The sequence below is a fragment of the Hyperolius riggenbachi genome, chromosome 3 (assembly GCF_040937935.1).
Source record: "Hyperolius riggenbachi isolate aHypRig1 chromosome 3, aHypRig1.pri, whole genome shotgun sequence".
NCBI classification, from domain to species: domain Eukaryota; kingdom Metazoa; phylum Chordata; class Amphibia; order Anura; family Hyperoliidae; genus Hyperolius; species Hyperolius riggenbachi.
This window is the reverse complement of record NC_090648.1, coordinates 181,547,723-181,564,815: the sequence shown is the minus strand read 5'-3', so window position 1 is coordinate 181,564,815 and position 17,093 is coordinate 181,547,723. Positions and strand designations below refer to the sequence as shown.

General features: G+C 38.6%; 1 protein-coding gene across 3 annotated transcripts in view; it reads left to right on the top strand.

Moving 5' to 3' along the window:
- TRPM7 (transient receptor potential cation channel subfamily M member 7) overlaps positions 1-17,093 on the top strand; it is a 225,448-nt gene that overhangs the window by 118,467 nt on the left and 89,888 nt on the right. For all 3 annotated transcript variants that reach the window (XM_068275395.1, XM_068275393.1, XM_068275392.1), the window contains 7 exons: positions 1,616-1,669; positions 8,344-8,484; positions 8,766-8,900; positions 11,204-11,481; positions 13,871-14,099; positions 15,885-16,040; positions 16,719-16,862. In XM_068275395.1, coding sequence (XP_068131496.1) covers positions 1,616-1,669; positions 8,344-8,484; positions 8,766-8,900; positions 11,204-11,481; positions 13,871-14,099; positions 15,885-16,040; positions 16,719-16,862 — 1,137 coding nt within the window. The remainder of the gene's footprint in view (positions 1-1,615; positions 1,670-8,343; positions 8,485-8,765; positions 8,901-11,203; positions 11,482-13,870; positions 14,100-15,884; positions 16,041-16,718; positions 16,863-17,093) is intronic.

Below are 17,093 nucleotides of genomic sequence, written 5' to 3'. Positions count from 1 at the left end.
CACACATTACTCAGTGTTGCCTGTGACTCATGTACAGTATAAGTCGACTCCTATACTTTTATTTAGGGAGTCAGACCTAAATTTCTAGACTTATACCCGAATATATACAGTCATTTTAGGGGGGGGAAAAGTATCACTTAAAATGCTTAACTTAACTTTTGATGCTATAAAGGGCTATATAGCATTTAACTTTAGGTGAAATAGAGAATGCTTGCTTTCGGATACTGAATACAGTGTATGCTTTCCTGGGATCTCTGTCCTGCTTTTGAAGGAAGGGTAAGCTGGATCGTAGTGGTGGACACTTAAGCAGTGTTAATATCTTAGAGATAATGTTTGAGATGCTTTGTGTGGTACCCCAAATAGTATTAATGAGTTCCATAAGTTACCTTGTATTATGGAGAACAATAGAAAGTAATTTGACTATCTTCAGAACACCAGATTTGTCAAATCCCATATTGTAGAGATTGTGCTGATTGGGTCAGCCGATGGTTTGGAGACTTGAGGAGACGCAAGGAGATTTTGAATCCGCATAATCTGTGAAAACGTTTGTCCTCAGTTCCTGGTTCGAACCGATTAATATTTTTTTTATTTTTTTTTACACATTTGTCAAATGTCCTTTAGCATCTAAGTAAAGATTATAAAACTTTTCAGCCTATTTTAAAGAGAGCCGGAGGTGGGCTAAAAAAAAAAAAAAAAAAAGTAGCTGAAAAAAAGTCACTCCTCGCCGCTCCTGTGTACTGCACTGGCCCACTTTCACTTTTGTGACCTATAGGTCCCAACGCTGCAAGGAAAGACTGTGTCTCTCTTGCAGTGTGCAGGGATGCCCAAATGGCAGCTCCGGAAACCCTGTCGCTAATCTCTGGGCTATAGTGCAGCAGTGAGGGGACACAGAGGCATGCCATGAGGCAGAAAACATGCCTCTGTGTCCCATCTTTCCCCCATCTATCCACCTCGGGTTCTCTCTTTAAACGAGTTCTCTCCCAAATATAATTAAAAAAAAACCAAAAACTATTTTATACATAATGAACTGATTTTTCATATTTAAAAAAATAATAATGAAAATGTCTAGTATTGTGTAAACATCTAATCTATTTTGTCACTTCAGAGGCACTTTAATGTGGTGGCTAGCCCTCAAATGAATATTCATGTACTACCGTATATTAGCTAGCTGAATCCCTTTCAACTGTACTAATGCAACACTGCTATAGATGAGGCATTTATTCATTCAGCTAAAGTAAATGCTTGAGACTGTAGAGCGAGAAGCTTTGTTTCTCTCACCACCTTCCCAGGATGGAGAGAGAAATAATATAAAGTTGAAATGCTGACATTTCTATACAGCTAGACTTGAGTCTGCTAAGTGACCTAAGCCAAACAGCTGAAAAGTGATATTTGTTCTGTGAGGCAGGGATAGCATAGGCAGAAAATATTAAACAGAGAATATAGGGTGTACAACATGCAAAGACATAACCATAATTTTTAAGTTTATTTTATATGAAAAATTACGACTAACTTCTAACATTATGCTGGTGTCCCTTTAAACTCTTAGTAGATGTCTTAATTTTTGTCTTTTGTTAGCTCATAACATTACTCACTTATGTTTCTTTTCTCCATTAAGAAACAAGGTCCTACTAACCCAACTCTGTTCCATCTTGTTCGAGATGTAAAGCAGGTAAATTTAAACATTGTTTCATATTTAATATAGTGCTAATCTGGTGTATTAGTTTCATCACGTGTGTAAACCTGTGAGTTTAAAAAAGGCAAACGTTACTTATCTTACTAGAGGGGAAACCTCTGGATGTCCTAGAGGCTTATCCCATCATCCTGCAGCCCAGCAATAATCGCTGGGAACCTCTTCTTCTTCACGGCTGCACCCCAGCTGTGCAAGAGTACAGCCCCACTGCGCATGCAGCTCCCTGCTACTGCTCAGACGTGAGGAGTTTCGCACAATGCGGCCGCGCTCAGAGTCCTAGCTCTAGAACGGCAAGCTCAAGGGGGGTGGAGAAAGCCTCTGGATCATCCAGAGGCCCCCTCTTGTGGGCTAAGTATCTTTTTTTATTTTTTAAGCTCACAGGTACCCTTTAAGCACATGACAAACCACATTTATTTTGCCATTATGACTTTTTTTTTCTTTTTCATTTTTGTGCTCTCAGTGCCATTGTTTGTATTGTTGCTTCCTTGCGTAGTTTGTGCATGTTTACTATTTAAATGAAACTGTCTCTTTCATTGCATACATCCAGGGATAGCCAGCCGTTAGTAGAATATCAATAAAATTACTGATATGCTAGGATTGGGCAATGGTTATTACAATAGTAGAAGTCCTTTTTACTGATATTTTACTATCGCTATCTGAACCCTATTCTCACTTTAACCCTCCCAATATCGATGCCTAACTCCTAGCTCTGACATGTTGAGGCATGGACTGCATGAGACCCTTGAAGGTTTCCTGTGGTATCTGGAACAAAGTTATAAGCAGCAGGTCCATTAAGTCCCAGAAAAAGCATGGTGCTGCCTCAATGGAGCGGTCTTGTTTTTACAGTTAGATCAGATTCAGATCTTATGACTTTGTAAGCCAGTTCCTTTACCCTTCCCTCCTCCTTATTAAATTGATTGCTTGTACCATTACACGATGAAGTAATTAAAAAAAAATAAACCTATAAAGGTCATTTTATTATTCCTCAATTATATATGAATTTGTAAGCCCTCACAATTTGGCCCTAATCCATCACTCAAATACTGCCACTTGCCCAGTTTTCTGCTTCCCGCACATAATCTTCAATACCTTACACTTCACTCGTTGCCTAATCTATCCTACTTTACAAGAGGTCCTGTAACTAGATAATCAACGTTATTCATTGCATCATCCATTTGTATCAGTGTTGTGGCTGGTTAGTGCAGAAGGGCTGGTGCACACAAACCAATATTCACTATTCGTCAACCATGATATAGCCAAGCTTAGTAGATTGTTGATAAATGGTCATTTAGTGTTCGATCATGCTGGTAAATCTTTAACGATCCTGCACTTGTCATGCTGTGTGCCTGACTGATCTTATATAAGAACCTGCAAGACATGGTTTGGAACAAAACATTAATCAGAAGCACCATTTTTTGGGTGTGTATGATGCTTTGGCATTCATAACCAATTAATCATTAATCAGGAAATCTGTTGGAATGACAATAGGCATGATATAGATTGCCTGGAGATGGCAACTTGTGTACCATAGCCCTTTTTTTATGTATGTGTACAGCATAGCCCTTTTTTTCATGTATGTGTAACTAAGAACCTAGTCTGCTCCACAGACTCTGTTCCCTGGTACCATTAAACAGGATTTATCAATATACCAAAATATGCATTTCACTGACTGGCCACAGAGCCAGTCCAGAACATCTCATTCAAATTCTATCTCTAGATTCCCTGCAGCCTGTACTAAGTTTCTAGTGTTCAGGACGGATTTGACCTGTCTCTGAGATTAGTTTCTTGGCATTTGATTGATTTGGTGATGATGATTATTGTGTCGGGATTTGCAGAACAGAAATGTGCAGATGAGGCTCTATGTTGCAGCTTTGCATACACAAAGGGTTCTGTTGTCTCTTCCTATATTCTTGGAGAAAAATCAATAATGCAGCATATCTGAACTAATCCAGTATTAAGTACATTTCCTTTAAGTCCTTTCCATAAATTCTTTTGCTTGCTGTAAAGTTGCCATAAAAGGCTTAAATGCTTTTGCTATAGCCAGGCATTAAGTTGTGTATCCCTAACAATTTTGGCAAACACGGGCATAAATAAACTGTCGGTGAGTTTAGTTTGTTGGTCGCTGGTAGCCACTACATGTATTTACTGCCCAAAACCATGAGATCCCCAAAGTTAACATTTCATTGTTTTTGTTTGTGTTAGTTAAGCAACTGCCAAGACAAATTCCTTGTAAGTGCAAACTTACTTGGCGAAATCAATTGATTCCGATCATTGGTAGGAACAATGTTCATCTCGTAAACCATGTGTTTACTGGACGAATAAATGTTATTGATCTGTACGGGTACAGCTTTTAGCTTCCTCCCTGTTCTGTATATTGTTTAAGAGCAGGTCCATTTGTTCTTGTACATAGTAGGGCCTATTGAGTATGCACATGGAGGCAGGTCAGAAGCGTGCGTGAGAACTCACCCGTCGGGAGACTGGGGCACAGGATACAGCCGGTATATGGCTAACCCTGCTGCTGCACAAGTGACGGCGAAATTAAAAGGAACCTAAACTGAGAAGTATATGGATTTTCCTTTTAAAATACTAGTTGCCTGACTCTCCTGCTGATCCTGTGTCTGTAATACTTTTGCCACAGCCCCTCAACAAGCATGCAGATCAGGTGCTCTGACTGAAGTCAGACAGGCTTGTTTCAGGTGTGTGATTCAGCCATTCTGTAGCCAACGATCAGCAGGCTGCCAGGCAACTGGTATTATTTAAAAGGAAAAATTCATATCCCTGTCAGTTAGGGTTCCCTTTAATTACTATTCCCTCTCCAGGTCCACATGGATAATGGGGAATTATGTAATTCGGCTTCCAGCTATTGCTGGATGCCGAATTACAGTGTTTTAAAAGTAACTTTAGCTTCGTCTTCTAACGGCGCTGAAGTTACTCACTGCGCCGATATAGCCGTTATTCCTATTACGGTCCATGGTGACGCAGGCTGCGCCCAAATCTCCTTCGCTGTTATTACAGTGCTCGGGTCAGTAGCATCCCCCCTTAGTTGAGCATGTTGGTCTCTCTTCCACAAAGTAGGAAACCAGATTTCACCGCATGACTGCGCTAGCGAAATGCTTATCTCTCCCTAGAGAATTGGCAGTGTGGCATCATAGCAAAGCTGATTAATCTTAACTAGAAATATATAATGTATTTGCCAATAGCAATAAACCATAGTGATGCTAGGTAGTCAATGACCTGTGACTGAACAACATAAGCCTCTCGCAGGGCAGAAATGCCATACGATCTTGTATTCCTGACATTTTCGTTGACAAATAAATTAAACACTGTTATTCTATGGCATTGATACCATTCGTAAATGATTTAACCTCTTGCTGACCGCCTAACGCAGATTGGCAGCATCACAAACGCTTTGTTAATCAGAGCTGCCATGTGGCGACGTCGCAAGGAGCGAGATTTGACGGGAGCTCGCATGAGCACGCTCTCCTGTTACTGGGAGCAGGGAACTCCAGCGATCCACCTTCCAGCCAGCGATCGAAGCTGGCAGGCTGTTTATTTAGGTAACTATTTGATTAAATATTTATATAGCGCTGGCATCTTACGCAGTGCTGCACAGAGTATATGGTTTTGTCACAAACTGTCCCTCGAACAGTCCCTCACAATTTAATCCCTGCCACAGCCAGATGTCATGTATGTATGGTGTGTTGTATGTATCTTATGCCTAGTGCACACCATACAACTTTCTGTTAGATTATTTTTCTTAAAGCGGTCTAACACCCAGCATTACAACTTTGCTTTAAAAGATTGCTTACAGCTTAGAAACTATTATGCCAGATTTTTTTTAAGCAGAAATTCACTGAATGGGTTAAACATGACATTTTAGTTTTGCATTTAGCTGAGGTTTAGTTACAAATGTATCTTTGTTTGGAATGCAAATATACCTCTGAAAAGCCTGTCTGGGAAGCCCTCTGTGCTCTCTCAAAAAGGTGTTAGTTTATTTACATTGTAAATAGATACATTTGTATCTAATAACCTCAGCACGGAGGAGGATTTCTAGCTAAATGCAACACTAAAATGTCATGTTTAATCCATTCAGTGAATTTCTGCAAAAAAAAAAAAATCTGGCATAATATTTTTTAAGCTGTAAGCAATCTTTTAAAGCAAAGTTGAAATGCTGGGTGTTATGCTGGGGATACACGGTATGTTTCTGTACCATGTATCGATCAGCTGATCCGACCAGCTGATAATATTCAGGTGGCCCGATCAAGCCGCTCGACCCCCACCTGCTCGATTCCCGCCTGCGGACAATGGCAGGGAATCGAGCGCTGACGAGGAATCGCCGGCGGGGGCGAGCGGTAATCGAGCCGTGCGGACGAGCGGGGACGCGGCTGGGGTCGATCCGGTGGCTAATCGAGCCGCCGGTCGACCCGTGTATCCCCAGCATTAGGCCACTTTAAAGAGAAACTCCAACCAAGAATTGAACTTTATCCCAATCAGTAGCTGATACCCCATTACACATGAGAAATACAATGATTTTCACAAACAGACCATCAGGGGGCGCTGTGTGACTGATTTTGTGCTGAAACCCCTCCCACAAGAACCTCTGAATACCGCGGTACTGCTGGCAAACTGCCACAATGTAACAATGTTCACAGACAGGAAATAGCTGTTATTAGCTGTCTGTAACAGACAGAACAGCTAGAAACCGCTACATAACTTGCCCACAGTAACAATGTCACCATGTAATACATATCAGAATGTGAATCTGGGAGAGGAAAGATTTTACAATGAGCAAACACTGACTAAATCATTTATACATAATTATTGTAAAAATGAAGCACTTTTTTTTATTACATTATTTTCACTGGAGTTAGTCTTTAAAGTACTGGTAGAGACTGGTCATTATCTCTGGTGCATTGTCTTCTGGTTATCTCCTGCTGAGTAGAACAATGACTAATTGCTAGACAGATGGTTAGATCATTTCCAACATGTTGGAAACTATCTATCTGGCATGTAAATCTGGGTACACACGATACGTTTTTCCGATAGATCATTCCTGTCATGTCCGATATTCCTTCCGATCGATTCTGTGCTCGATTTCTCATAGTGAATGGAAAAAATAAGAGAATTGAGCAGAAAAATAGATCGGGAGGAAAATAGAGCGGAAAATCGTATCGTGTGTACCCAGCATTACAGAAAATTGTATGGTGTGTACCTAGCATTAGTCTAGGCCCAGGGAAAATTAAGGGGGAAGCCAATTAACTTATCTGTATGTTAAAAACCATAAAACTAGCAGCGGCAATCAAATACCACCAAAGAAAGCTCTATTTGTTACAAGAAAAGGGGGTAAAATTAATTTGTATGCGAAGTTGTATGACCGAGCAATAAACCCTTTAAAATTGCGAAGTGCTGAATTGTGAAAAATGGCCTGGTCACTAGGGGAGTATAAACCTGTGGTCCTCAAGTGGTTGTTAACCTTGTCATGTAAGGTGACTGAGTTTTCCTTATTTGTTACTGTGTAATTATTTTCTACGCTTGTTGTATCATGTTCTCACATCAAAATATGGAACAAAAAATTATTGTTCGTAGAATGTTTAAAAGGGGGAAGGGGAGGCATGACCACCAAGGATAATCCAGTAGTTGACCTGACACTCTCTCAGCCAAAACCTTTTTTTTTTTTTTTTCCAGTGTTTGGCTGGAAAACTGGGACACTCATTTTCCTGCCACTTAAAAAAAGCTCATTACGATTCTGGAGCTTGCTCTCAACCAGTCATCATATGGTAGAGGGTTTCCCAGAGTGCTCAGAGACTGTAAGCTACAGGGCACAAAGAAAGTCCATGTCATTAGGATTTCTAAATTGTGTTGGGCCCAGGCATGCAAAGTGTTTTTTTTCCCCCATTCCATTTATCTGTAAATATTGATGAACTATCTCCTTTTACTATTAATACATTTAAAAAAAATCAGCTATTTTTCCATGCACTTATTCTTACAAGTCTGCTTCATGCTGTCAAGAGCACGAGAGTAAGGCAGGGGTCACACTTGTCGACTTTCGTGCGCGTTTTCTGCACAGAAAAACTGTTTTCAACTGAGAACTCATGTTAATCAATGAGCTAGGTCACACTTGAATGTAGATTTCGCACGCAAAAAAAAACCTGACATCTTGCGCAATTTGTCAGTTTTCTCTATAAATTACATTAGCTGTTGTAAGGTAGAGGTCACATTTGTCTTTCAGTTTTCTGAAAAGTGTAGAAACTGGAAGACAAGTGTGACCCCTGCCTTTAAGTCTTTTCATGGAGAGTTAAAATTTCATCCAAACAGCTGAACTGCTATGCAGGTCAAGTTTTTTTTTTTTTTTTTTTTTATAAAAACGCATGGTGGCAGATTTTTTTTTTTTTTTGTGGAAGGGGAACTGCACAAGAGTTACTAGTTAAATTAACATTGACCATGATGCACTGCACAGCTGACATGTACTTGGTCTGATATCCGGAAAGGTATACAATCTATGTAGAGGATAGAGCTGAGTGTTACCGTGACAGGTATAACAACAATTGATAAAACCATATGAGTAAGACTTTTGCTAGCACAGCTTTTCTGAGCAGTTGCTTTATATGATGGTAATATCTTGACATTTATTATAACTTGTTTGTGGATGCCAGGGGAATCTTCCACCAGATTATAAAATTACACTGATTGATGTTGGCCTTGTCATTGAATATCTCATGGGAGGAACATACAGATGTATCTACACAAGGAAACGCTTCAGAATTATTTATAACAACCTTCATGCAGGAAACCGGGTAAGTGTAAAACCACTGACTTCAAAAACATTTATTTCCTAATCCTCTTTTTGAACCAGTTACTGTTGAAATGTGATTTTCAATAAATTTTCAGATTCTATTTTTTTTTCTCCTTAGAGGATCACTTGTAATGATGTACACTTGGTACCATACTTTTGCATTAATGATTATATTTCTTATGTAGGGCATGATTTATACTTGGTGAACATGCATAACTGGTTTCCATTTACATTTTTATATTTAAGATCTCTTTTGACAAGCTTTTCAATTTTTATTTTCAGCGCTCTGGTAGAAATACTTCAAGCAATACCCCGCAAATGCGAAAGCCTCATGAATCATTTGGAAGCCGAGCAGATAAAAAGGAGAAGATGAGGCACAATCACTTTATCAAAACTGCACAGCCTTACAAACCAAGGGTAATGCAACTGCTCTCAAAAGATGTCAGGCTTTTCCTGACGGGATGCCGTGTTTCGTTGGTTCTGGCAAGCTAATCACCCGTTTGCGTATTATGCCTTTCAGAAAGGTCATACAAGTGATCCTGAATACCTCACCCTCTGCCTCATGCTACCCTCTGTGCCACCTTTCTATGAAGTAGTGTTTAACTAAAATAAAAACCTTAGGGGGAGGTGGATGTATAAGCGAGTGCCTCAGTGGCAAACCAGCTATTTAGTTTTAAAAGAATTTCCTGTGTAGCTCCTAAGCGATAAAGCAGCCCTATTAGTGATTAAAATGATCTAGCTAGATCTCAACTTGTTGGGAAGTAGAAAATGTTTAGGTTCCTCTTTGATTCCAGACACAGCCGGTAAATATCTGGTATGTAACCCTAAGCTCCTCCTTTAACTGTGTGAGGCTTCTATGGTTAGATCTGATGCAAGCTGGTGAAGGCTGCATTCCATGGCATATTTAATGAGCCAGGCATTGGAAAAATCATTGTTTGATCTATCTCGCTGCTTGCAGTCATGGAAAATATAAGTGCATTGTTTTGTTGGTTTCTTTTTACAGTAAGTAGAAATACTAATTCCAACCTTCAGTTAGACATGATTTAAAAATATATAGCTGAAAATTGGACCTACCAAATGCAGTAGCTGATAATTTTGGATTGGTCCATTTAATAGTTGCATACATTTGCATCATCTTGAAATTGTTAGAATCTCATTGACCATCTCGACCAATGAGTGAAACCTACCCTCTGAAAATAAGGGACATGACTACAGTGGGTAAGTACTTGAGACTTGGGCAAATAGGCCAGAGAATATTAGAATAAAGTTCTGTGGACAGATGGGTCAGTTTAAAGTTGCCTTAAAGGATACCCGAACTGAAATGTGACATAATGAGATAGATATGTGTATGTACAGTGCCTAGCACACAAATAACTATGCTGGGTTCCTTTTTTTCTTTCTCTTACTGAAAGGGTTAAATATCAGGTATGTAAGTGGCTGACTCAGTCCTGACTCAGACAGGAAGTGACTACAGTGTGACCCTCACTGATAAGAAATTCCCATTTTTTTACCCCTTTCTTGCTCTTAGAAGCCATTTTCTGCTAGGAAAGTGTTTTATAGTTGGAATTTCTTATCTGTTAGGGGCACACTGTAGTCACTTCCTGTCTGAGTCAGGACTGAGTCAGCCACTTGCATACCTGATATTTAACTGTTTCAGGCAGAGAAAGAAAAAAAGGAACACAGCATAGTTATTTGTGTGCTTGGCACTGTACATACATATGTCTATCTCATTATGTCACATTTCAGTTCGGGTATCCTTTAAGATGCAGATTATGAAAAATGTGTTACCAGACCAAATATGGAAATATAAGGAAGTGTAAGGCCTGGGACCCACTAGAGCATCGCAGTCGCCCTGCTTGCAGCATTCCCTGAGTGATGTATGTATGTCATTTTTTTTTCAGACAACGTAATAATCACAAACATACTTTTTTTTTATTTTTTTTTATTTTACAAACTGATGGACCTATCTGTCTGGTACTTACTGTAATTGAATTTCATTGGATTTCTGGATGACCATACCAGAGAAAAGTGCTTTTCTAGATAAAAACATGTTTGAGAGGGAAGTGCTACAAGAAGCATTGATAAGTATTGTTAGTGTTTCAAATCTCAGAACTGCCTCTCTTTACCCTAAAAGATTAGGCACAGCAATATTCTTCCTTACAATTTACTGAGATCCTAAAAAACATGAAGTTTTAACTGGATTAACTTTCAGGGAGCACAGAAAGGGCTAAAGTCTTTTTTTTTTTTTTTTTTCTTATGATGCATGAACAGTAGCCAATTCCTGTGCAATCAACTGATATCTTGCATCCTGTGAGATCAACTAAGCTGGTCGATTCGACATGAAATCAGCCACTTTTCGTTGATTGGGAATTCTGCAACACACTCTATTCCCCCTCGATTCAATAAAATGATCTGATTGAATGGTTGATCGTACAGAAAAATCGCTAGATGTATGGGCACCTTGAGGCAGAGCCCCAGAACTCTCATTCACAGTTACTGATAAGCCAGAAGTTCTTTACTATCGGCCTCCTTTTTCTGTGTCAGTGACTCAAAAATAACTGACAGTATCAGCATGTTTTAGAAAAAAAAAAGTTAGTATCACTCTTTTTTCGTCACAACAAGCTTTCTTTAAAATATCTTCTGTATAATTTGCTGGTATGTCAGTATGTCCGTTTTTTGCTTCCAAGTACGTGCTTCATGTTGCATTTCTTGGTCAGCAGGATCCCTCCACAGATGAGGGGAAGAAAAAAAGAACCAGAGAAGAGATTGTGGACATTGATGATCCAGAAATGAAACGCTTTCCTTACCCATTTAATGAACTGTTAGTCTGGGCAGTGCTTATGAAAAGGCAGAAAATGGCTCTTTTCTTCTGGCACCATGGGGAGGAGTCCATGGCTAAAGCTCTTGTAGCATGCAAACTTTGCCGTTCCATGGCCTATGAAGCAAAGCAGAGTGATGTTGTAGATGACACCTCAGAGGAGCTGAAGGAACATTCAAGGTATTGCACAGTTCATCTATGAAGGGTCTTCTTGTGGGAACATCGGCCTCAATTCACGAAGCTTATCTCCTGTCTTTAATAACGTTTCTGAGCTGTTTCTAGTGTTATCACCATGGTGATAAGGCATGTGGTATTCACTAAACAATTTACCGCAGGCAAACCTAAAGTTAACTCTTCTGTCTTTAAAGGGAACCTAAACTGAGGATATGGATTTTTCCTTTTAAAATAATACCTGTTGCCCGACTCTCCTGCTGATCCTGTGTCTCTAATACTTTCAGCCAACAAGCATGCAGATCAGGTGCTCTGACTGAAGTCAGACTGGATTAGCTGCATGCTTGTTTCAGGTGTGTGATTCAGCCACCACTGCAGCCATAGAGAGCAGCATGACTGCCAGGCAACTGGTATTGTTCAAAAGGAAACATCCATATCACTGTTTAGGTTCACTTTAAGTTAGAGCGTCTGAAGCCTTCCTCTTTTTATTTGACATTTATCTTCAGCAATATCCGCAGTGCTAAAACGCTGCATTCCCGCGGCAGAACAATGCCATTAAACCCCTCTCTTTAAGGAGAGACCTCTAAAGTTAACGTTTCAATCCTTAACATAACTACAGAGTTCTATAGTTAAAGACAGGCTGTTAATTAACTGCATGTGAAAATAACTACAGAGGCAGTAACTTAAAGGGAAGACTGAACTGAAGGGAAAAAAATTATGATATAATGAATTGGTTGTGTAGTACAGATAATTACTAGAACATTAGTAGCAACGAAAATATTATCTGTTTATTTTCAGTTATATAGTAGTATTATTTATTTATTTATTTTTTAGAACATTGCATCATTCTCTAATATTTGCAGGCTAGTTACTTTTTAAACTTTTCTCTGCAGCAGAAAAAACAATACAGTGCCAGACGCTCCAGGTAAAAAACTTCAGAAGACCGAGCTCTCTGTGACTTTGAAAGTCGTAGAGCTCAATGGCTATTTTGCATAGATAACTGTAGTTTCTTAACTCTTCCTGTACTGGAAACAATATTAGACTTATGTCTCTGCTCCTAAAGTTTTATTTCTTAGCATTCATACAAATCATTTGTATCGTAATTTTTTTTTTTCCGCTTCAGTGTCTCTTTAAGTACTAAAGTGATAAGATAACTTTCTTACTGTGAAAACTTATCTCTACACCTTAAAGAAAACCTGTACTGAAAATAAAAGTCAAAATAAGCATACACAAGTCATACTTACCTTCCATGTAGTCTACTCCTCAGTGTCTTTCTTCTGTCCCGCACCCTATTTGTTCACTATGATCAAGGGAATTTTCCGTCCTCCATTTTAAAAATAGCCATTACCCATAACAGCTTTCTGGTCAGCACACAGTTAATCTGTAACATCGCCCACTTGAGCCATAGGGAAACATGGACATTACCTGGTACATCTGTTTTCCTCTCAACTATAACTGACAGCAACTGATATTTTACTGACAGCAACTGATATATTTCAGATCTGACAAAATATTGTCAGAACTGGAAGGGATCACTGTAAGAAGAAAATGGCGAGCTTCTGAGAGGAACTGATGGCGAGGTAACTATGTAATGTTCATTTGAAGTTACCTCATGTGTTTATTTTAAATATTTTTACTCAGTACAGGTTCTCTTTAATAAGGCAAGCTTCTTTTGTGAATTAATACTGAAAATACCGAACGATGTGTGGTGGTAAATTTTCTTTTGCCTTATTATCACCAGCATGATCTTAGTGAATTATGCAAAGTTGAGTTCCATTGTTTTCTTGAGCAAACACGTCAGAAAACTTTAAACAAAATGAAAGCTGAACTAAAGACCTAGAACAAAAAAAATGTAATAAGGAAATGGCAATGAACATAAAAGAATTACATTATTCTTGTGCTAGGGAGTGTTTTGGAACCGAAAACATACACAGGTTTAATAAACTTTTATTGACTTATCTACAGAACACATTTTTGGGGCCTAGCGGATGGTAAAGTACTAAAGTGCCACCTCATTTTCAAGTTGAGGTGCTGTGTAAAATTTTATTTAAATCTGGGTGTGATGATTTTGGAAATTAAAGCAGTTTTCTATCTGTAATGTGACTTGTTTCAAGGTGAGCTGGCAATCCATGACTTGTGGGATTCCTGCTCATTTCACTAGAAGTACAAATTGAGTGAGCAATGGAAGTTTTCTTTGTAGGAGCAGCCAAAGATGTGTATCAGGAACAATATGTATAAGGTACGCTTTAGATCAGAAATATTGAAAATCATTTTGTATATATTTTCATATCTTTGTCAGGATTTTTTTTAACCTATCCTGGTTTATTATATTTACTATTATTCCAATTGGCTGTAAGCTACACTTCTCACCTCAGTTAATAACTCCTTTTTATCTTAGTGAATTTGGTCAACTGGCAGTAGATTTGCTTGATCAAGCCTTCAAACAAGATGAAACAATGGCAATGAAGTTGCTCACATATGAGCTGAAAAACTGGAGCAATTCAACCTGCCTGAAGATAGCGGTTTCATCAAGGCTACGCAATTTTGTTGCCCACACTTGTACTCAGATGTTGTTATCTGATATGTGGATGGGAAGATTAAATATGCGAAAGAATTCATGGTACAAGGTATGGTATTGAGCATTGCATGTCTTCAAAAAGCTTTCTAGTTTGTATACAATATACCAGATGTACGGTAAATATAATACAGTATCCTTATTTTCTTTTGTAATGCTAGGCATTTGCATTTTAATATGGTAGTTCCAGCTTCCACATTCTTACTTCTTCGCGAAGGAGGAAGTATGTGATAGCCTGAACATGACTGGGCAAACAGAGGTGACTTAACACCCCCTGTCGCAAAGCGTATGCATGGAGCTTTAGGTTCTGTTCGGCTGTAGTCTACTATGCCAAATAGACCAACACTTCCAAAGAAAACTTTTCTACTGACCTAACCAAACTGAAACAACCGATGAACTGTCATTTTATTGATCAATGAACAATCAGACAGGCTGGTAAATATCAAGTTGCCATGCATATTTTTGAATTAATTGGCCTCAGTTCAGTCTCCAAGTAATAGGTCATTGAAATCAATAGTAACAGAAGTTGTGTAAGTGTTTGAGGTTCTGTGGCAATCGGGCAGCAGCTCCTCTTCCACTTGACTGCCATATCCAGCACTACTATAAGAGTGCTTTTGATCCATGTTTATAATGTCAAGGCCTTCAGAGGACTAGACAGCCTCTGATCAGGCTCACTTTGTTGCTAGCTAGGCTGCTGATTATCCACAATATTGTGCCCATTCAGTGGCTTAGTTTGCATCAAAGTGGTTAAAGTTAGCATCTAAATGTGAGGCTTAAACTGAATAGTGGTCAGTTTTGCTAAGAAATCCTTATGGATTATATTGTTGGACCTTGGTTAGATTGGATTACTTTGGCCTGGACTCCAGCATTCCAGTCTGGGACATTGATAAAATGTCATGTAGTTTCATAGGCAAAACCTTGTCAAGACTGTCAAGGTGATTAATGTCAAGCTCCATGATGTTTCATTAGTTGTATAACCGTTTACCACAAAATAATTCATACAGTTTTATAGTAATTTAGTGCCGATTGATGCAGCTTGAAAATTGACCTATCAAATGCTGCTGCTACTTTTGGTCCATTTCAAGCTTCATAAAACTACCATAAATATTTGCATCAACTCAGAATTATATGCATCTTATTTAAATCCCTATTCACAATTTTTGTTCTCTGATTTATCATACTATACACATCTGTTGTATTTCAATGGGTTTTTACCTGTGGTTTTCTTATTTAACTTGTGTTTCATGATTTTTCTGTGTTTTTATATCACACTGTTGCTTTTCCATGTACGATTTGCATTTATTGTATGTAAGTCAATGGAAACACAATATAATTGAATTTGTATCAGTTCTTGAAGTTAATTTATATGTATTCTCATATAAATGAACTTCACAGGTGTACACAAAAACATTGCAATCTGAAAAATGGTATAAAACGTGCAAAGAAATGAAAAAACGCATACAGAATTCACATGCATACATGTGAACACTTCCTTAAACATCAGCAGCGTTTCTAATGCAATGTTTATAAAAGTGTATATTATTATTATTATTTTGTTTATGATGGTGATGAATGCTTGACCTAAGGTCAAGATCGTAAGCTTTCAGTTGTCAGTGGCAAAAATAAGCGATGATTCACAGCTCATTGAATTGCATTGTGGCCACAGGTTTTGCCAAAGTGGCATGTGGAGGCAAAATGACTAAGAGGTGAAACAAACACCCCTGCACTTCATTGTAGCCTATGTCAGATGCCATTTTGTAATCTTTGTTTGCAGACTGACTTTTGAGCCCTGCTTATTGTACAAATTGTTTTCATTGGTGTATTATGTGTTTTTAAGGTTATACTGAGTATTTTGGTCCCGCCTACAATCCTTATGCTTGAATATAAAACCAAGGCTGAAATGGCCCACATCCCACAGTCTCAGGATGCCCATCAAATGACCATGGATGACAGCGAGAATAACTTCCAGCAGTTGACAGAAGATATTGCCATGGTAAGTCTAAAAAGACCTCTGCCTTTTCTGTATCTGATATAGAAAAGGCCAGGGCCATTTTCTGCAAAGGTCAGGTCTCTGCACCTGAACCCAGCTGATACGGGGTCCCAGTGAATCTTATTAAACAGACAATGTGTTAGGACATTCTACTTTTTAAGCATTTGCGTATCTGTGTTTTTGTTAAGAACACAGGAGATGCATTTTAACTAAACGTAATATATAGCTATAGAGTACCTGTTAAATAGAAATCAAAACTAGTCCTTAGTAAGAAGACTTGTAGAGGGTGCAGACGAGAACAAAGAACATTGAATGGGCCTGAGGCAGTCTAACTGTGGGTACATGTAAGAGCAATACCAGGCAACTGGTATTGCTTATAAGGAAGTAAATATGGAGTCCTCCATATCCCTCTCACTTCAGTTGTCCTTTTAAGCCTGGTCACTATTCCCTGGGATCCTTTCCTGCCTTACCACTCAATACCCTTAATGACTCTGGTAGGGACCCAGTTTTGAAGCACTTGCTTGCAGGTATGCAGTTGAAACTTGCACATTAGCAGTTGCTTACCTGAAGTCTAGAGAACAATGCATCCCTGATGATATTTGTTTTTATTATATTACATAGGAAGATTGAGTGCTAGTAATATTTAATACTCTGTTTGCTTTGTTTTATTTATTTTTTTAGAATGTATTTAGAGAGGTTGAGGTTTTTGACAGTACAGAAGTTAAGAATGAAATGGAGAATCAGACAAGAACCCGAAGACTTCCTATAACGCAGAAGTTCTATGCATTCTACCATGCCCCAATAGTGAAATTTTGGTTCAACACTGTGAGTATATTGAAGATATAATTTGATTTTTTGTTTGACAATGTAAATAACCTAGAAAACCTAAGACTCAGCACAGGTGAGGCCCATAAACATTTTAGATGAATAAACCTATTTTCTCTCTTGTACAAGTCAATGAATAAGGTAAAGAAGTTACTATTGTTTGTGAGCAGTACGTGCAATGGGCTCAATTTAACAGATTTAAACGCTAGAGATTTTAAAAGCTCTTACTGA